Consider the following 22337-nt stretch of genomic DNA (forward strand, 5'->3'; position numbering starts at 1 on the left):
TATTCTCTACTTGGTTAAAGCATATGTAAACAAGGGGTTCAAGTCAAAATCCTGTCACGCAATGAATCTGAAGCATCGACTCACAGATCCCTTTACCTCTTACTAACCTAGCCCTACAGATCGTGGCAAGCTGCGGTGAGCTGGTCCAGCCAGGGTCTGGCATTCAAGAAACCCCAGTCCTGAATCCTCAAAACAAATAACTAAAAACAGCAAACGCTTCCTAAGGATCCAAGATGAACCGGGAAGCAAGCCAGGCAACCTGGCTTAAATCACACTGACCCTAGGGCACCCTCCCCGCGGGCATGGTGGAGCGGGCTCCAGCTGAGAAATGGCAATGTCATTGCAGATGCACGTCTGTAAGATGGCAGTTGCCAGCACCGTGCTCCTGCACACGGATCTTCAGCAAGCAGGCGGGCCTGCAGATCCGGAAGGAGCCCTCCACGAGCTACGTGACGGGTCGAGGGTTCCCGGGGAGGCCAGGACGTTGTGTCTGGACTCCACACACAGCTGCAGCGCCGCCCTGATTACTGGGAGGGCTGGGCGCGGGGGATGGACTAGGGACTGGCCGTGGACCGGCCGGGGACGGATCGGGGACAGGCAGGGGATGGACCCGGGATGGGTGGGGACCTGCCACTGACTGGCTGCGGCGGTGTTGCACCGAGGGGCGGACCCCGAACTCCCCAGCGCCTCAAAAGCAGCGCGCCTGCAGCGGGGTGCGCCGGCTCCTGCAGCTCCTCACCGGTGGCGGTCGTCCTGCGCGCAGCCATGGCTAAGCCCTTGACCGACCAGGAGAAACGACGGCAGATCAGCATCCGCGGCATCGTGGGCGTAGAGAACGTGGCCGAGCTGAAGAAGGGCTTCAACCGGCACCTGCACTTCACGCTGGTCAAGGACCGCAACGTGGCTACCCCTCGCGACTATTTCTTCGCGCTGGCGCACACAGTGCGCGACCACCTGGTGGGGCGCTGGATTCGCACGCAGCAGCATTACTACGACAAGTGCCCCAAGGTACCAGACGCAGGGCAAGCCCCGCGCGTCTCTTCCGAGTCTGGTTGGGCAGCCTAGGGACGGGCTCAGCCACCCCTCCGACCTCCCGGCGCGTGCCCCGCAGCGCTGAGTCCGGTGTCACGCCCGAACCCCTGAGCTGTGCGATCCGCAGTCCCGGTGGTGGCAAAAGTCCAGGCCTCCATCGCCTGTGTACTTTGCAAACTTATGGAGTGTCCACTCAGCATTTAACCGCAGAGGACCCAGTGCCTCTTGTGAGATATACCAGGCACTGTTCTAGGCCCCTCGCAGTCAGCCCTGAATAAAACAGACAAAAGCCCCGCCTTAGCAGAGACTGCAGGATCTGAGCTTTCTTGATTTCTGAGGGTCAGAGCCCCAGATTCATCCTTTGCAGATATCTCCCACGAACCTCCCCCCACTCCCTCCCAGGCTCCTACCCCAGTGTGGGACGCTGTTCAGAGAGAGAGAGAGAGAGAGAGAGAGAGAAGCAGTCCATTCTCTGCTCTGGGGCGGGGTGCCCTGAGAGTGGTTTGAACCTGTAGAGGAACAAGGTCTCTTCATGATCAACCTGGGACAAGACCTGGTGGGAAGGACTGGGAAGGGCACGCAGAGAGAGGGACTCCGCACACAGTGAGAGTAAGCCCACAGGAGCCCTGTGAGTCTGTACCGGGAGGGAAACTGGAATAGCTGACTGTGGTTGGTTATGCTAGAAAAGATGAAAATAGATCCTGGAGGCGATGGGAAATGTATATTCATATTTATTAGATGTTACAAAATATGTGAAAACATTTAGAAAAATCATCATCCAAGAACTACAGAAATTTCTAAAACTGAGACATAGACTGTCCTAGTAAGAAGTTGTCACTGTAACAATGCTTTCAAAGGGAAAGTTGCTCTTTCCCCAGAGGCCTAGCCAACTGCTACCAAATGTAACAACTGCTGAAGTGTTTCCCTAGAAATCTAAGTGCTTCCTTAGAAAACACAGTCTACACTCATCTGCCCTATCTTTATTAGCTCACAAATACACATACATCTGTAGCATTTGGCATCAGTGCCCAGTCTTTGGTATATCTTCCTAGTTCTCTGCCTAGTTTCCCCTGTGACTCTATCCAAGTGCAAGAGTAAGCCAGGCATTCTGACAGGGTTATACTGTGGGCAGCTGTCAGCAAGTTGCATAACTCTTAGAAGAGCCTGACAAATCATAAAACTTCACCTCACACAGGTTAATAGCGTCTCCTCGGTGACAGGCCCTGTGGAAGCAGGAGGGCCCCTGTCCTCATAGAGCACTTTAGTAGAGCCAGGAGGTATGCCCAAGCTCTTTTCCCAGCACACCTCCACTAAGCTGTGCACTTGAGCCCCACATCTGAGTTCCCTTAGAGGGCCCCTGTCCTTATAGAGCACTTTAGTAGAGCCAGGAGGTATGCCCAAGCTCTTTGTCCAGCACACCTCCACTAAGCTGTGCACTTGAGCCCCACATCTGAGTTCCCTTTCCAGCCCCATCCTGCATTTCCAAACAAGCCTGAGCATTCCAAAGACTCTTCCAGTCCCTCAAACTCAGCTCATCAGAAACTCAGATATCCCTCCCAGTCCTGTCCTGCCCTCTGTGTTTCTAACTTGAATGGGACTGTCGCCATGGCAGCACAGAACTTTGGCTTCACCTTCACTTTCTCTGCTATTCTCCATTCACATTTCTGCAGGTTCCCTGGAAACTGCACCATCTTCCTTTCTCACTCTCTGCCTAGTTGAGCAGCCCTACAGATCTGTTGCAGTGGACTTCTCAGAGGAGACCTCATGTCTCAGAAGCCCTAAGCTGGCAGAGTGAAGCTGACTCTGCTTGGCCAGCAAGTCACCTTTGATAGTTTAATTCCATGCCTTTGGACAGCACTCCCGCACGCTCCAGCACACAGCCCAGTTCCCTTCACTGCTGCAGGTGACTCCCATTACACATTTATTTTCTGTCAGTTCCTGAAGGCACTGCGTCTGCAATCCCATTGTAGTCTATGCATCTGTCCACCTGAGCCTCCGAAAGCAACACATCTTGACTCTGTTAGCACTGGCCTAACAGAGCCGGCTGTTGGTCCTCATTGCATTAAACCTATCTCCTTCCAGAAGAACCTGTCCTTCCATCTTACCCGCCCATGCCTCCCATCCTTTCCTTCGAAACCAATTCCCACTTCTGAGCCTCTGCTCACAGGCCACCCTCCACTGAAATACCCCTCCTACCACAGGTCTCTGTGTACCACTCTTGCCTGCCCTGCAAGGCTCAGGTTTGTTATTACATGTTCAGACATCTTCCAGAAAAATCCAAGTCTCTGGTTAATGCTGGGAAGAACGTTAAAATATTCTTAAAGTGTTGGTATTGTTCTGTCATCTTTATTCTGTCTCTTCCAGCCTTTTGTAACTCTCTACTTTTATATAATATAAATAAAATAGTAGGAACGCTTATGTATATAATTTACAAGGTAGATGAAGATATTCAAATATTTTCTTATTTTACATGTGTAGTAAATGTCTGTAGAATATTAAAAGAGCAAAGATCTGTTTTTTAAGGTTTTTATATCCTAAAATATAAATTTCCCCAAAGAAGTTATTTCCTAAGAAAAATAGGAAGTTGCCTAAAATTCCTACCCTTATAGTCTGTCCTGTAATAAGATACTCTGTCTTTTACTTTGAATAACCCTCCTTAGAAGAACTAGAAAGATTTTATATGCATGCTAATAGATCCTAAGTTGATGCTAATTTGGAATTTAAAAGAAGGTAAAGAACCATAATTCCAGGGGTATAACTTCAGAATTGACAGTTTGAGATACCGATGTTTTTAATAAATGAGCTTTGTATAGCTTCTAAAGGAAAATAGGCAAAACATGGTTCTCTCAGAAAGAGAATGAAAGATGGGAGAACGGAAAGAGCCATGCTAATCTTACTTGTGGATTGAGCTAGCTAGTTCCTTTGGCTGCAGAGACCTTATATACAAAAGATCCAGCTGTGGGTGGGAATTGGGGCCCTGCCCCTTTGCGGCCTAAATGTGCCCTAGAAGAGTGCCTTTCCCCTAGCATGCAAAGACTTCTCATAGGCTGTGAAGGGCCCAGAAACACCCCTCTAAACATTCAAAAAAGCTGGACAAAAATGATGCATTCTGAATGGCTGCATTAGCTGCCCTACCAGGCCCAATATTGCGTGTGCGTCTGAAGATTTAGAATTTAATGTTTCATAAAATGAAAGTGAAAAGAGTGAATTTTCTAAGCTACCATTTTCAAATAATATCTTCTTTTAAATAAATATACAGGTAGTATATTTTTTAAATTACTTTTGCGTTGGCCAAACAGTTTTATTTTTGGTTCTTCTTGTCTTGTCATGAAAGGGGGTGCTGCAGTCATTCACAATCTGTCATTTTTAAGTTTGCAAACCATGTTTGCATATAAAATGGTTTTAGTTAAGTCTGAACTTTGCACTTCTCACTTTTGACTCAGCTCATATTTGCCTGGTGTTAACCATATCAAAGGCAAACAGTTTCTAAGTCCATGAGAAACTTCCCATTTCATCAAAAACAAATACTAATGAACCTTGGGAAATCTTACTCAGAAGGAACTGACTTTAGCTGTTAGCTCTAACTTTAGCTCTAAAGTTACTTGGAAAATTCCTTCAGCAATCAATATCTACTTCACAGAGCATGTAGGAGTTAGTCCATGTGTTTCTTTTTTTCTTTCTTTCTTTCTTTTTTTTTTGGTCTTTTTGAGACAGATGAGTCAGAATCTCCAGCTGGCCTGGAGCTCACTATGTAGACCAGGCTGACCTCGAACTCACAGAGATCCTCCTGCCTCTGCCTCCCGAGTACTGGGACTAAAGGTGTGCACCACCACACTCAGCTTAGTCCATGTGTTTCTTGAAAGCCTTAGTCGGAATCAACCCGGTGCCTATCCCTCACCCTCCAAATGGGAGGCGTACTGTGGTAGTCTGACTTGTTTGTCTAAAACATGAAGCTCGTGAACAGAAAAAACACAAATCATGGAACCTGATTAGTTAGATGGGTTTGCTTTTCTTTCTTCCTGAGAATAAGAGATACCAAACTACTTTGCTAAAAATAGTGTATAACACGGTTTCCCTAAATCATAGTCATGAACACTGTCATGCATCCTATCAGGCAACTATAGGAGTCTCACCTGAATGTGTGTTAAAGTAGCCCTGGCCCTGCTGGGATTATTGGCAACCTTACATATAGTTTTGTGTTTTTAACGTGTGTTGACCTCACAGAAGAATGATGGCCTTTCCGCTCTTTATTTCAGAGGGTTTATTACCTCTCTCTAGAATTTTACATGGGCCGAACATTACAGAACACCATGATCAACCTTGGCTTACAAAACGCCTGTGATGAGGCCATTTACCAGGTATGTGGTTGTGGTATTCCTCGCATCTTCTCTCTTGAAATTTCCCCTCAAGAAACCTGAGGACATAGCACCCGTGCACACATACATACATACACACAGAGACAGACATTCACGCACACAGATACACACACAGATCACAGACCTACACACAGACATTCATACATACATATATACACAGAGACACACACAGACATGCATAAACAGACACACGAGCACAGATATACACATATACATACACATAGACTTACATAGACATACACACATACACAGACAAAGACATGTACACAAACATACACACACATAAACAGACAAACTGGCAGGCATACACACAGACATATACACATACACATGTACACACAGACATATAGACATACATTTATACACAACAAATGCATATGCTTTCTGGTGTAAGAGAAACAACCAGGAAAAGAAGTTGAAGAACTAGTTATTACACATGAAAATTCTCTTTTGCAATCAAAATCCTGGACAGTTTTTCCCAAACAAATTACATATTAAAAATGACCATTTCAACAAGCTTTTTAGAAGTCTTTGTTATGAGCATTACAATAAATGACCAAAGTTTGACAGTTATTCATTTTTCAGACAATGTGAAAATGATAAGCTTTAAAATTTGGTTGTCATGTTTCCTCTTGCCTAATGAAATGTAAAACGCAGTGCACTTCCTCCTTCAAACAACTCTAATGTGCTCATTATGTAAATATATTCAACTCTTTCTGCCCATGTCTCTCCACTGAAAACAAACAGTCTTTACCTTTTTGATGTGGCTAAAAGGAAAAACGTATATTTACAAAACCAAATCTAAATGTGGGTAGGTCGGCCTGCTCTTTCCCAGGGCAAATGGCTTGAGATGGTCCCCTGGGTGGCCCGCTGCTCAGGGCTGGTGTCATTCATGTGGGTTAGGTAGAGCATTTCCTGCCAAAGAACCACTGCAGCCCTCCTCCACTTCCTTTTCTTTACTTCCCCTAAAATAGCAAAGAATTGCACACCTTCCCTGGAGTAGACCGTGAGCAGGTGGGATGAAAAGACCTTCGTTTACATCTACCTGCTCAAGATTTAGATCCTCCTTTTGATTTCCATTTTTAGAACTTTAAAACTCCTGAGTGTTAGTTAGCACTGACTATTGACTGTATACAGAACCCCAGTAATCCCTAATCACCAAGGGCAAATTCAAAAGCCTCAGTGAAATAATGCAGAACCATGTTTGAGTGCCTATGAGATTATCATTGTTTATGTGAGAAAAGTAGGGATCCAGAAAGGTAGCTCAGAGAAGATTTGGGCATTGACTTTAGACAGTTCCTTCTTGTGCATGTGTTTTCAATATCTAAATTTCCAACTAAAAACTATCTAAGGGACAATGAAATGGCTCAGTAGCTAAAGGCGCCTGCTACCAAGCCAAATGACCTAAATTCAATCCTCAGGACCTACATAGTGGAAGAAGAGAACTGACTCTTACAAGTTGTTTTCTGGCTTACACACACACACACACACACACACACACACACGCCTTGCTACACATATAAAATTAACTATCCTATTTTGGGTGTTGTGTGACTTTCAGGTAAGAATATAGTCACTTCTGGGGCTGGAGAGATGGCTCAGCAGTTAAGAGCACTGACTGTTCTTGCAGAGGACCTGGGTTCGATTCCCAGCACCCACTTCGTGGCTAACAACCATCTGTAACTCCAGTTGCAGAGAATCCGACACCTGCTTCTGACCTCCATGGGAATTGCACGACATGGGTGCACTTACACACATGCAGGCAATACACTCATACACATAAAATAAAAATAATAGATATTTTTTTTTTAAGAATATAGTCACTTCCCAGCAGACTACCTTAGAATCAGGCATGGATGAAATTGTCATCTAGTCCACAGAGATATATCAGAACATCAATTTCCTTGTAAGATAAGCAATCCCCAGTGAATTCTGGGCTGTAGAACTCTGATGGGGTCCTGGGGCTAGTGAACTTAGGAGTATGATCCCCAGCATTTGGGGGCAGGTAGCTGGCAACCATGCCCAAGTTCAAAGAGTCACTCTGGCTTCCTACAGCATTCCACCAACCCCCAAGAAAAGTAGAGGATTCTGGTCCATTAATTGACTAGAGCTGAGTCCTCTTGCTGGCTGGCCAGCCTCAGGGCTCATGAGCTATAGCTCACTACCTGGTTTGGGGTGAGCAGCTTTTAATTCTATTGAGTCATCAGGCTTTGATCATGCAAAGATGAACTTCAGGTTGTCCTAAAAATTTTCGCTTGTTTATTTTGTGTTTTCAAAATTACATTTATTTATTTATGTGTGTACATGTGTGTTCATGAATGTGTGCTACAGCATACATGTGGAGGTCAGATAACATCCTATGAGAATTAATTCTTTCTACCATGCAGGTCCAAGGGATTGAAGACTAGTTCTATTGCTTTCTTTGTATAATCTCATTTGATTTACAACCCTAAATGAAGTAGGTACTTCCATCTTCCCACATTGCAGTGGACACACAGAGCCAGAACAAGCTGTGAGCAAGTGGACAGCAGATTGAGTATGCAGATAACCCTAGTGCCTGGCTACTGCTTTAGGCAGTGGCCATTTTCTCTGGAGTGGCTTGAGTTTATACCCACATCCAGCGCTGTTTTCCGTTCATCCTCAGCTTGGACTGGACATGGAGGAGTTAGAAGAAATTGAAGAAGATGCTGGGCTTGGCAATGGTGGTCTTGGGAGGCTTGCTGGTAAGTGGCAATGGGTTATATTGTCAGGGTGATCGACCAATGCCTTCTCAGATACCATATATGACTGTGCTTAAGAGAGCCAACAAGCTTAAAAGACAGGGAAAGCATAGTCTATTGTAGATGTATTTGTTCTTTTCACTGTGGGCTGATCAATTCCACACAAACAGAGAAGGGAACTTGAAGAAAGAGACACTACTTAAAACATTTTCAGACATTGCTTAAAACCCTAACGCTAACCAGATCCTTCCTGTTCATGTAAGCGTTTCCAAAGTTGATGCTTTACTTCACTTCTCTTTGCTCACAGCTGGTCAGTCCCAGTGCATGTATGGTATGGCCTAAATTCTAAGTCTTATCTTGCATGGTTCAGTTTGTTTTGATTAACTGGTGGGCAGTGATAGCATTCATGCACTTTTTTGTGGATGCAAACTAAGTTCTTTGCTTTCTCGGCGGGGGGGGGATGACTTTTCGGCAAATAGAGAGAAAAATATTAAGAATGTAATACCAGCTCCATTCGCTTTGACCAAGTATCTGACAAAAGCAACTTATGAGAGGAAGGATTTTTTTGCTCACAGCCCAATCATGGTAGTATAGACATGGTAACAGGAGCTTGAAGCAGCTGGCCACATTGTATCTGCAGTCAGGAAGCAAAGAGAGATGGAAGCTTACTATCAGCTGGTTTTCTCCTTTTTATGCAGTGCAGGACCCCAGCCCAGGGATATGCTGCCTGAATTCAAGATGTGTCTTCCCATGTCAATTAACCTAATCTAGATAACCCCTCACAGGTGTGTCCAGAGATTTGTCTCCTGGATGATTCTAGATCCTGTCAAGTTGACATTTAAGGTTAGCCATCACATCCTATAACCAAGCAATTCTGATTCTCAATACCTTCTCCAAAGGAAAGACTGAAAGACGTGCAGAAGAAGGAAGGTGGAAACATTACTAGTCCAGTGTTGTTCATAAAACTGTGAGGTTAAAAACAGTACAGTTCTCAAAGAATAAGTTGATGTAGATGTATGACTTCCCTGGATAAATCACCAAGTTATAAAAAAATCAAGTTGCATTGAAACTCATACAATGTAATATCATTTATACTTTTTAAAAAGGAAATATTTGGGGCTGGAGAGATGGCTCAGAGGTTAAGAACACTGGTTGTTCTTGCAGAAGACCGAGGTTCAAATACCAGCACCCACATGGCAGCTAACAACTGTACGTAACTCCAGTCCCAGGGGATCCAACAGCCTCTTCTGACCTCTGCGGGCATCGCACAACATGGGGGCACTTATCTACATGCAGGCAATACACGTGTACACATAAAATAAAAATAATACATAATTTTTTTAAAAGGAAGTATTCTCTTTTAGTTATGTATATTCTAGACACAAGAAGGAAAGTCTGGAATTTAAATCCTAAATTGAGTTTAAGTACTAAATGCTCAGTGACTCCTCTAAAGAGTTTTCAGAGTTAGGGAAAGCAATCAAAGCAGATGCTATCGTTTAATTCTTTTCAAGCCTTTTAATTTTGTACCCACTAAGTTACTAGAAAGTCATTTGAATCTGATTTTTATTATCAAATCTTTCTACCATAGTGGCAGTGTGCTTTAGCGCAGCCACTAGAGATATAGGGCAGAACAGCACACCTGTGGGCCACTTGCCACCTCCCCATCCTGTTGTTACTCATTTGAGAATTTCCCAGAATTCCCTGGGATATAGGGAGGCCAGCAGAGCCAGTGGAAATCACATCTAAGCTCAAGAACTAGTCTGCCTTGCTTTTATGTGAAACCAAAGCCTTCAGTGTTGACTGGCTGTATTCACCCCATCTGGACCTGGCACTGGTGGCCTTGCTCCTTGCTATTTGGTAAGGTCAGAGACTGGAGCAGCAAGCGAGGTTAACTAGTTTTCAGATAACTAGTTTTCAGATCTACCATCTAGATGGGAAGGCCAGAATTCCATTCATATCAGGCTCTAAGGATGAACTAAGGTTCTAAGGAAAGCCAAAAGAGTCCCAGGCCAGACAGAGCTAGGCCATGTGGGCATGGGGGCTGGCCATGTTAGAGTTACTTTGGGCCTGAGCTCTCAGTGTTTTTGGATCTGTTTCTGAGTTGCTGTATGAATCCAACTCAGTCCCTCCTGTTTGATTTACAGCTTCCCATGTTCTTTGGAGTTTTAATGCCTCATTAAATGGAGTTTACTACATCTCCTCATTACCTAGCAATGCAAATTTCTGAGAGGGACAGTCAGATTAGCATGACCCCTTAGTTTGCATCCAGCCACTAGGTAGACCCCATCTCTGCCTACTGATTGGCTCTTCTGGATCAGATGCTGTATCTTTGAGAAACAGAAAATCTAACCAAAAATGATTTGCCCAAGAAGGACATGGCAGTCACAGAACAGAAGCTCCAGGTGATGGGCTATTTCAAGACTGATTTATTCAGTAGCTCTACTGCATAAATACTCTAGGTTTTTGTGAGTCCCCACCCCTCCCATACAGACAGACAAACAGACAGACAGACAGGCAGACAGACAGACAGACAGTGTGAAAGATATGACAGCAAGGCAAATCTTTCACAGAAGTCTCCTCTCAGCAGAATTCCTGGTCCCTCCAGGGGGACTGAATGCCATTCATGTCTAGACTCATAGCAGCCACTGGTGGAGGAAAGAGAATTAGTATGATTGGTTAAGAGGTTTAGACCAGGCAAGAGAGATCCATTTCCTGGTCCATATAGCCCACTTCCTGGAGCATACATTCATCCATGTCCCAGCAGCAGTGGAATTCCATCCATCAGTCAGGTGCTATGACAACACAGGTCTTAGGTAAGCTTCCATTTCTTGGGGCCCACTGTTGAGCTGGGGCCATAGAAACAGCATCCCGTAGAAAGGGGGCTGTGGATAGCAACAGTCAAGCTAGCCAATGTAGGTAGCTTCCTTATGTGTTCCCAAACAAAGACAGTATGCACAATGGTTATTCAAGATGGCAAAATAAGTGATAATTATTTTCTTTAGATACCTATACAATTTCTAACTTCTCTATTCTCATTCTATAATTTAGAAAAAGTTATTTAAACACATAGTACCCATTATGCAGCCATCTCTGTGAGTTGAAGTACAAATGGTTCCTGATGGAAAAATGGTTTTTTTTGGTGTCCACATTTTTAAAAGAAAGACTTGTCATTGATGCTAAGCTTACTGATTCTGCTTTTTGTTGTACCCTAACTCAGCCTGCTTCTTGGACTCCATGGCAACCCTGGGACTGGCAGCCTATGGATATGGCATCCGATATGAATATGGAATCTTCAATCAGAAGATCCGAGATGGATGGCAGGTAAGAGAACCAGCATTTAAAATGTTGTCACTGGAGTTCTTCCCGAGCGCTTTCTTTGTGCTGTGCCTGTGTATAGTGCGTGAACCTTTCACACAGGATTTTGCTGATTTCTCTGGCATTTTGGCTGACAACAGTGGACAATGTCAGCTCCCCACTATGAAGGATAAGTTCCCGGAGCTGAGAGCCTGTCAATTTTGTTCACCTTCAGATCCATAGCATCTGCCTCAGTGCCTGGCTCTCACTAGCTGGCTCGTGGCCAGTTTCTTACACTTCTTTGACTCTCAACTGTCTGTAAAATGATAGTAGTAACAGTTCACACTAGTCATGTGATGATTAAAAATAATCTTCAGCAAATTACTCCCTGAGGGTCTGCCCACAGTGAGTGCTCATCAAATTGGAATGACTTCCAGGTTTCTTCAGAGGAGGGTCATCTTGGGTTTTACTGCATTGACACTGCAGCATCACAAGGGGATCATGAGGGGATCCTAAAGATATTTATTACTGACCCCTGACTGTGAACCACCTACCATGCATGCCATTCCATCTTATAGCTTGCAAAATCACAAAACAAGGAGCACAGGTTGGAGCTATGATCTTTCCCAACAGCCCTCCATGACAATTTGCCAGCTTACAAGATAGAAAACCGAGTTTCTTAAAAAGCAGACTTGCCCTAGCCCATGCTGCTGGTCAATAGGAATCAGTATCCACAGATCTCCAGATCCACATTCAGTATTCTTGTCTATCTGTGGGTCTTACTGTCCTTAATATGCCTATGTTATGAGCTAAATGAACTAATTTCATATGATAAATCAGGTAATCTTGTTATAGCAGATGAACCTAACATGTATTTACCATTGTGTTCCACAGAAGTCTTCACAAGTCCATCCAGATAGCTGTGGTTTTACTTTTTTTCAGTTCTCAGGCATTTGTTTCTTTCATCTCTAGTAGCTCTTTGAGTTACCAGAGTTGAGTTGAGACACTGTGGAATTTCCCCTGATCCTAAGTATGGACTATGCCCTCTCTTTCTCTGCATCTCACCATTGACAAAATACATGGATTGAATTTTTAAAAACTGAGCTCTGTAAGCATGTGTAAACTTGGGGGTCCAACAACAGTGTGCTCAGAGATTGGATGGGGCTGACATGAAGGAAGGAGCAGTCCTAATGAGAGCAAGTTTAGCCCCCGACCCCCGTCCTTTCTCACGGTATACCAGGGAAGGAAGGAACTAAAATATTTTGTCTGAGCCCAGAATGAACAAAAAAGCTTAAGAGAATATTGGGAAGACAGTAAGCAAAGACAGTAAGCAAAACTCAAGGTTTTGCCAAGGACAAGGGTTATATATCCTTATCTACCTCTAAGTAAATAAAAACTGTGAGGCAGCATGGAATAGAAGAAAAGCTCAGACTCTAATTTCTAAATTGAGACTTAATATCCACTCAATACCATAGATGGCATGTTACCTCAGGTTACCTCACTTCTCAGAGCCTCAGTTTTCTCACCTGCAAAATGGAGATGCCAACTTCACAGGATTAGTATGTGAACACATAGAACAGGCACACAAATAGACACTCTGGAAACTTTTCATTTTTTTCCTGGGAAAAGGGAAATAACTTAATAAAAAGCAGTGATTCATAATAAAATTTTAATACAATAGCCATTGCTGTTGTATTCTTGAGTAATTTTATTGAAATAGGAAATTGTTTATGTTATTTGGGGACAAAAGGATCCAGAATTATATGGATAGTGTGTAACTGCAACTATCCAGGGGAGAAAAAGTGTTAGGAAAGAAAATATATGCATGGCTAGAGAGATGGCTCCATGGTTAAGACTTGGGGAAATGTTGAAGTGTCAATAAAATAAATTCTTTACTTACCTTTTAGTATAAGGCATTTTCAAAATGAGTCATAATATATAGTTTATTATCAAGTCAAAATTACAGAAGGATTAAGGTAAACAATGATTACGAAATGTGATAGTGCCCTGCACCTATACTGAGACAAACCTTGGTAAGGCAGTGTTCTATAACAACATTTCCTAACTGATTATGTCCAGGCTAGGCACCAGAATCCTGGCTGAAAAGATCATGTTGGACCATCTGGCCCAGACACTCAGCAGGGAGCCTCCCTAGAGGGCCTCACAGATGTGAATACACAGCAGAGCTGAAGTCAACTCTTAGCTCTGTCATTGCCCTTTTATGTGATCTTGAACAGTTACATTTCCTCAACTGTGAAAAGAGAGAAATGACAGTTCCTTCCTCCAGGGTCACTGTGAGAATTAAATACAATAGTACATGTAAAACATTTAAGGCGATATTATTGAGCATTGTTCTTGTTGATTTAGGATGTAGGCAGCAACAACAATGAACGGAGACTGACAGGCCCGACACACTTTCTTTCCAAAGCAGAACTCCTGAGTTGTTTCTGCCAAAGGTGTTTTTATTGTGATATGATTGAAGGGCCAGGACCATGTCTTCGAACAATGAAATCTAAGCCATTGTGATATGATTGAAAGGCCGGGATCATGTCTCTTGAACAATGAAATTCTAAGCCATGTTCTTTTTTAGGTAGAAGAAGCAGATGACTGGCTCCGACATGGAAACCCTTGGGAGAAGGCGCGTCCTGAATTCATGCTGCCTGTGCACTTCTACGGAAGAGTAGAGCACACCCAGACCGGGACAAAGTGGATCGACACCCAGGTATTCAGGTGTTCTTATGACAAGCATTTTACACCGGACAGCACAGTGGCTAGGATAGTGCGTATGTGGTGTGCAGTACTGTTGTATGTGCAATGTCAAAAATGGTATACTGTGCATCAAATAGTAGAGGGAATTTTTATAAATAAGCCCATTATCCCTCTTACCGTTGTCCACTCCTTTAGGCCTCAGTGCTGTCCATTCCTTTAGGACACAAGGATATTGACACCAGGAGGAAAGTGACTTTCCCAAGGTCAACTGACTGACCAGGGTCATTTTGCAATCAGCTTAATCAGAGGTTAATCAGTATACTTGCAAAACCCAGCAGCATAGCTCTCTGGCTTTATGTAAGTTGTTGATGCCGAAGTGGAATAATTCTAAATGCTTTTTCTTGCCCCACCATTATACATTTACTTACAACTTCTCCAAGATTAAATATTTTAATACTGTAGTTTTCTAAAGATTATCAAGGTTCTTACTCATTGGACAGTCAGGGTACTGACACAAATGCAAAGTAAGTAAACTGTGACAAATCCCTTCTGGAGAAGTGATGCTGCTGTTGTTAAGGGCATTTCCTCTGTGATGGATCTTTATCCTGTCACTGAATTTTGTTTTTTTCTATTTAAAAAAAACATTTATTTATTATATGTTTGTATATGCACACACACACACACACATGCATGCACACACAACTGTGGGCCTGCACTTGCCACTGTGCATGTGTGGGGAGAGGACAGTTTTCAGGAATTGGTTCTCTTCTTCCATGCTATGGATTCCGGGGATTGAATTCAGGTCATCAGTCTTGGTCAGACAAACCTTATAAAACATAAAATTGAATGAGTTTTTAACCTTTAAAGAAGATCTCCCGGCACTTTTACCCACTGAGCTATCTTGCTGTCCCACTGTCAATCATTTTTTAGTGTACAGTTCAGTAGCACTGGATGTATTTACATGATTGTATAACCACCACCTCTGCCCATCTCCATTTTTTTAACTTAATAATCACTTGATTAGAAGAAGCATTTCATTACAGCTTTAACATATTCAATAACAATTTCCAGAGCAAGAATATGTCTCTTTCAAAAGTGGCTGTAAGCCTCTTTCTGGGGCTCCGAGGCTTACCTTTACTCTCCCTGATCCTTGGCATCCAGTACAACCCAGCTACTCAATCCACTCCCTGGGAAATCTTGGGGCTTCTTCCCGCCCCATCTGCCTTTGCATCCCTGCGTGGCGGGCCACGGCCAGGGTCTCAGGTCAATCCAACACCCAAGTTCCTGAGGCCAAAAGCATTCTTTTAATCTCTATATATCTGATTATTACTACTCACAGTCAGTTACACTCAGATCCTTAGCACCTAAATATGGATATAAAGTCATCAGGTAGATGTCAATGGTAATGTTTATCACCTGTACTAATTACCATGAAGTAAATTTTTATGCTTCCTCCTCAAATATGCCCTTTTTTAATTTGTTGATATTATTGTGTGTATTTCATACAGAACATCCCAAACAATCTTATTCATCTATATACCCACTTCCCAAATGGCACACTCCCATAGCCCCCCCGCCCCACTGGAGCCCATATACTCTTCCAATTTTTTTTTTAATCTTGTAAAACTGAAGCTCCTTGCTTCCTAAACAAGTCCTGATTTCTCCCTCCAACTCCTGGTAACCACTATTCTATTTTCAGTTTCTATGAATTCAGTGACTTTAAGTACTCCACAGAAGTAGAATCACATAGTATGTGACTTCTTGTGACAGGCTCACTTCATATAACACTATTGCCAAGATCCGTGTGTGTCAGAATTTCCTTTCTTTTTCGGTAAATTTTTAATTGAATTTTTGTGTTTTTCATACAGAACATCTTAACCATCTTTATACCCCCTTCCCCATTGGCACCTCCTTTAGCCCCTTCCACTGGAATTCATGCATTCTGCCATTTGTGTTAAGAATTACTGAGTCAATTTAGTGTCCCTAAACATCCCTTAGCGCAAGTTCATCCGCTGAGGTCTAGTCAGCCTATCTAGAGTCCCTCTCTTTAAGAAGATCAACTTTTCCTCATCTAGCAGTAATCAGCTGCCAATAGTTCTTCAGCTAAGTTTGGGGCCTGCTGCCCATTTCCACAGTTCTGTGCTGGGTTTTGTCTACTTGAGTTTGTGTGGGTCTTTTGCATGCTGACACCATTGCTGTGGGGTCATATGAACAAGGCCCCAGGAGTGTGTAGGATTCTATTTCCATATGGTCATGCACCACCTCCCTGGCTCTTACAATCTTTCTGTCCCCTCTTCTGCAAAGGTCCCTGAGCCCTGGGTGGGTGAAGTTTAATATAGGAATCCTGTCTAAGGACCCATACTCTGCAGACTCTTATTTGTGACCTTTTTGTGTTCATGGCCCCCTGTTGCATGAGGGAGCTTTGTTGATGAGAGTTGTGAGATGCATTTGTCACTGAATTTGTATATGGTCCTGTCACTGAATGGCTGGACCAATGGAGTTTATGCCTCTCTGGCCTCATACTTCCTGGTGAATGACCCTAGTTGCCACCAGGCTGCCTTGCCCAATCAGTGCAGTGTCTCCTGACATATTTGTCTAATAAAGATGGTCTCAGGCTGAAGCTTTTCTTAGTCATTCTTGAGAACCTTCCAGAAAACAGTGTAGATCAACTAAAATGATGTCCTTATACATGGAAGTTGAAAGTAAAATTCAATCTTGTTAATGCTAAAATTGGTTGATTTGTAGATTAATTTCCATAAACAAATGGTTTATTTTACCTTAAAAGCAGCAAGTCCTATGCTATAGCTGATCTGTTTCCTCTCTGGCACACGAAGTGACAGATGAGAAACCAACAAAAAGTGCAATGGTCTAGGGAGTAAATTAGCACTGTTACCTGAAGATGAACTCTCTTATTTTGTTTTGTTTTGTTTCACTTTTTATGTTGGTTAAGTATCTGACCACAACCTAAATTGCATTTGGTTTCAAATGCTGTCAGGGGAGCTATAAACAAATGGGTAGTTAATCCACTCTAAGGAACTGCTTATGTGTTGGGTATTAAACTATAAGTATAAGTGGTCTAGAGTTTGGTGCCTGAAAATTCTCTGGCTTCTGGTCTATCCCAAATTACACAGTTTATAAACCAATCCTGGAAGCATTCTATTTATGCTGTGGGTCCTGCTGCTGTATTTACAAAGCACCTTTGCATATTTTCACAGTAGCCAGAAATTCCATTATCGAGCCCGTGTTTCTGTATCCACAGAAGCAAAGTTATTTGTGGGGCAGAGATAATACACATGAGCTAACCGAAGCCCCACGGGACTTTATGGGTGAAAGGCATCACTTAATCAGCCCCACATTTGTAGCTAGTGAGGTCAGAAAGCATGAGGCCAGACATGCTCTGTGCACGCATGGGGCAACTTCCAACCATCTGAGTTGTCTGTTCCGTTATTGTGTAATTCAAGTCCTCAGGGGAGCAGACACCAGAGAGAATAAGCTGTGTTAGTGATGTGTAAGGTCAACGCCTGGGAAAGATGAAGGAGGAAGGCAGCAGGGGAGGTGTGAAGTCTTCAGGCTGCGGTGCAGGGTGCTGCCTGTGAAGGAAAGCGGAGGAAGGACTCTCAGAGAACCTCAAACTCCAGCACTTCTCCAAGCAAGTGGCTAAACTAAGGGATTAAAGGGTGCCTATTGGCAAAGCTCTCATGATCTAAATATGCTGGAGCATCTCAGAGATAACATAGAGTCTTGGGATGAGCTCTAAGGGGACAGATTCTCTCTGAAGTCTCTGATAAGAGAACCAAGCCAGGCATTTTCTGGGCTGCCTCAATATCACTTGGAAGGGCAGAAGGGCAGATTTTCTTTGAATCCAGAGTCACTCCTAATTTACAAATGGCTTCTACTGACTGGTCACAATTTGCTTTTTAAAAAAATCTCCAAAGGCCTTTATTTCTTTGTGAAAGATATTTAAATAAGAATGACTTACTATGTTGAGATTACAGTGACTGGGCTGGACCAAGTGATTCATGGTACCCTCCCATTCAACCATTCTGTCATTCTCCTTCCTTGGAACTTGACCCTGGTAAGGCAAGGAATGGAAATGAATCATTTTCCTATAAATTTTAAATGTGCTGTGAGATGTAATTTGTCTCGATGTTCTTTCTGAATGGCTGTCACAAAGATCAAGCTAGATTTTCCAAAGCTGGCATCTTAAACTCAGCTCAGCTCATTATCACCTGATTGGCAGATCACTACAGGAATCACTAAAATAGCTCTTCCTTATACCACATTGAAAATCCAGCCAGCATAACAGTTCAAACAGCATGTGTGATACATCTCCATCAACTTCTTCTTCTGGTTTTTCATATTTTAAATCAGATCATTGAGTAACCTACACTTATCCTGTTGCTCTTTGGTGGGTACGTCTTCATATTTGTCACTTTGCTTGCACATCATATTTCATTATTATTAGAGCAACAGCTAAGATGTATATCTTATGCAATCCAGCAAGTTCAACTTTTTCTACTGCTAATATCACAACTTTTCCTCTCTAATACCTCTCCATCAGGACAAGAGATACATGGAAATTCAACATAGAAATTCTAGAAAGGACCACTATGATGTCTCAGTCAGGGGAGGAATCACATGATCTTTAATATATCCCCACCCAAAACCCACCCTGAACCGGTCCTGAGACCTTCTTCTTGAGTTACACCTCACACAATTATAATTGATGATACAGCAGGGAATAGAAATCCATTGCAGCCTCCCAACCATTGTTCACTGTCCATCATCACACTGAGAAACAGTGAGCAGCTGCCTGTGCTTAATCCCATAGGTGGTCCTGGCTCTGCCTTACGATACCCCGGTGCCTGGGTATTTGAACAACACGGTGAACACCATGCGCCTCTGGTCTGCTCGAGCACCAAATGACTTTAACCTCCAAGACTGTGAGTACAGCATGGGTTTTGCCGTCTTTGCACACATTTCATCTTCTTGATCGTTAGTTAGAACCAAATTGAACTTAAGAAAAAAGCTTTAAGTTTCTGACTGTTACTCTTCGGTGACTAAATAAGGATTTTTTTTTGTAGTGAGTTGGGGAGGTATTTTAAAAGCCATCCTTCAGTGTGGCCTTCAGACTGTGGTGAAAGTTTATTGAAATCCTTTTGGATTTTGAGGAATCCCAGGAATTGCACAAAGCAGGATATCAGATGAGATCAAGGGGTTTGTGGCTAGTTTGGCTATTTATTGTTTTTCTAACATTCCTTTCAGTTAACGTTGGAGACTATATTCAGGCTGTGCTGGACCGAAACTTAGCTGAGAATATCTCCCGAGTGCTCTACCCTAATGATAACGTGAGTAAGCCAACATGGGCACTTGATTTTATGGAGAATATCGGTAGCTCTATGAAACATATGGAGAATAAGCACTGTGTACCAACCCAAACTGTCAGATTTCCTTCCCAAGCAAGCAAGGAAAACAATTTGTACAGTTCATGAGATCAGGAGCTGGAGAGATGACTCAGTGTTTAAAAGTACTGCTGTTCTTGCAGAGGACGTGGGTTCAGTCCGCAGCATCCACATGGTAACTAAGTCTAGTTCCAGGGCATCTGACAATCTCTTCTTGCTTCCTCAGGCACTGCAGGACACAGGGGCACTTACATACATGCAGGCAAAACACTCACACACATAAAATAAAAATAAATAAATAAATTTTAAAAATTAAAAAAAAAAACGATTCATGAGGTCAATACTGGTATTTTGCCCTGATTAGTGACCCCCATCACTAACTGGGAAGCTCTGTAGATGTGTTTCAAAACAGAACCTGGTCATAAAAGATGAGTAGGATGCTGGGAAAGCCTGCCTTCCTTTCCAGACAGAAACTTCACCTGCAAAATTAGAGTCTGGGAGATTCCCTTCCTGGCCTCTGTGCTTACCCAGACCTTCCTGGTCTTCTGTCCCCAGGCTGGGGAGATCATGTTGGTCCTTAGATCAGATGCATGAACCAGTGCCTCTTCTTCTGCCACTTGCTTGGCTCTTTAAGCTTTTCCTAATACTATTCTAAAAACAGCTTGGTTTTGGTGTGTGTGTGTGTGTGTGTGTGTGTGTGTGTGTGTGTGTGTACATGGGCCATGCCGTATATGTGAAGATCAAAGGACAATCTTGGGTGTCAGTCCTTGCCTTCCACCTTGTTTGTGATAGGGTCTCTGTTTTGTTGTTCACTGCCATGTATACTAAGCCAGCTGGCCCTCAAACTCCTGGGGAATCTCCTGTCTCTGTGTTCCATCCCACAGTAAGAGCACTGGGGTGTGTGGGCCCCTCCCAGCTCTACATGCATTCTGGGGATTCAAACTCAGGTCCTCACATTTGCATGCAAAGTGCTTATCGTCTGAACCATCTCAGCACTTGTTTTGTTTTTGAGACAGGATCTCACTATATTGCACTGGTTGGCCTAGAACTCACTAAGTAGACCACACTGGCCTTGAACCCTCAAGGATCCTCTTACCTTTGCCTCCCAAGAACTGAGATTACAAATGTGCACCACTATGCCCAGCTTTACAACTTGGGATTTTTTGGGTTTTTTTTTTTTTTTTCCTAATGTGTGGAACTAAATCTGTGATTGCTGCAAATCCTGGGTTGATTTAAATATGCATAACTCAAACTTTCCTATGGGTAAAGCTGTAATGATTATTCTTGAAAGTAATTTCAGAAGCAGTCAAATCAGTACTCTGTTTCACAAGATGGGTTAAGCCAAGGCCTCTGGGGACAAGGATATAAATGGCGTGAAGGCGGGATGTCTGCTTGGTGTTAAACCACCGTCTCTAAGAAAGGAGAAGGATTATAAGGATTTGTTGCAACATTTTCAGGAACCTAATGATATACATTATTTTTCCTTTGGAAAAAAACATGGTGACATCAGTACATTTGAGAGAAGTCACTAACCCTAAAACAAAAGGCTGTGCCTTGCATAGTTAGAGTAAGAATGCTGCTGAGTCTGTAGCCCCTCTGCCAGCCAGCCCAGGCTAAGGAATTCTGCAAGCAGAAGAATTCTATCTTTAGTAAGAACCAAACCTGACTTGACCTGGAAATAATTCATCTGTAGCAATGACCATAGCATATTAAATTAACTTGGGGTAAAAAAAAATTGATAAGACTTTTGGATTAAAGTAGCTCTCAAGATAATGTTTTGGTTTTGCTTTTTTTTAAGACTAAGTTCACATTTCACTTTTGTGCTGTGATTATAAAATCAAATTCATTTCTCCTCCTCAATAAGGTCATAGCCTCTGTCCAGACTTCTGTCTTTCCTCCAAGAATCCTCCTGCTCTTCCCATCCTGCCACTCATGAGATACTTGTTCCCTGCTTTTAACCCTAAGAGGCTTGTGACCCTGTATAAGGCAGGCAGAGGTCTGAGGTATGCTACTGACTTCCTCCCTGGTCAGTCATCATGCTCTGGTTCGTCTCCCATGATCTTGTCCAGCAATGACAGTCCAGAGCTGCTGGACTGTTCACTGTGTTCTTTCTTACCCCCTGGAGCACCTGCAAGGATCATTCTGACCTCTGTATTCATCTTACAAGTTCCAACTTGTCTTTCAGGGTTAAATCAAACATTACTGAATTATCCAGATTTCCAGAGTATTGTGTATATACCTTAATTTTTTTTTTTTTTTTGGTCTTTTTGAGACAGGGTCTCCTTGCAGCCCCAGCTGGCCTGGAACTCACTATGTAGACCAGGCAGGCCTTGAACTCACAGAGATCTGCCTGCCTCTACCTTCCAAGTGCTGGGACTACAGGCGTGTGCCACTGCGCCCAGCAATACCTTAACCTTTAAAAAGAAATTGTTAGCATTGTATTTAAAACCTTGTTTCCATCTCCCCACTACAGAGATTGTGTTTAATTGAGAATTTCACTTATAGGACTTTAAAAACTTTCTAGATCAATAGATGCTTAACTTCATTAGAGACAGATTCATAGTTTTATTATTTCTAGAATAATAACTTCATTGTAATTTTTATACTGATGTGCCATTAGGAAAAAATGCAAGCAATATAAAAGATTATCAAGAGGACATTTTTTGAAGTTCATAATTCTACCACCTAGAAAACCTCTTTGGCCATGTCAATTCAATTTTCTTCTAATGACTAAACTGTAATGTTCTTTTAGTTTTCACTGAAGGCGTACATATCCACAGTATGGAAAGACAAACAGTCCCATG

The 22337-nt window shown here is 42.9% G+C and overlaps 1 protein-coding gene across 2 annotated transcripts in view; it reads left to right on the top strand.

Annotated features, from left to right (window-relative positions):
* The first annotated feature begins 564 nt into the window (after nucleotides 1-564).
* Nucleotides 565-22337, top strand: part of Pygl (glycogen phosphorylase L) — a 34969-nt gene continuing 13196 nt past the window's right edge. The window contains exons 1-7 of one of the 2 annotated variants that reach the window (XM_008829841.3): nucleotides 566-1008; nucleotides 5289-5390; nucleotides 8053-8131; nucleotides 11346-11449; nucleotides 14013-14144; nucleotides 18963-19074; nucleotides 19397-19479. In XM_008829841.3, coding sequence (XP_008828063.2) covers nucleotides 616-1008; nucleotides 5289-5390; nucleotides 8053-8131; nucleotides 11346-11449; nucleotides 14013-14144; nucleotides 18963-19074; nucleotides 19397-19479 — 1005 coding nt within the window. In that variant the 5' untranslated portion in view covers nucleotides 566-615. Of the gene's footprint in view, nucleotides 1009-5288; nucleotides 5391-8052; nucleotides 8132-11345; nucleotides 11450-14012; nucleotides 14145-18962; nucleotides 19075-19396; nucleotides 19480-22337 lie in introns of both variants that reach the window. The other variant, XM_029561968.1, reaches the window with a different exon arrangement.

Source organism: Nannospalax galili, unplaced genomic scaffold (genome assembly GCF_000622305.1).
Source record: "Nannospalax galili isolate Female #2095 unplaced genomic scaffold, S.galili_v1.0 scaffold253, whole genome shotgun sequence".
Lineage (NCBI taxonomy): Eukaryota > Metazoa > Chordata > Mammalia > Rodentia > Spalacidae > Nannospalax > Nannospalax galili.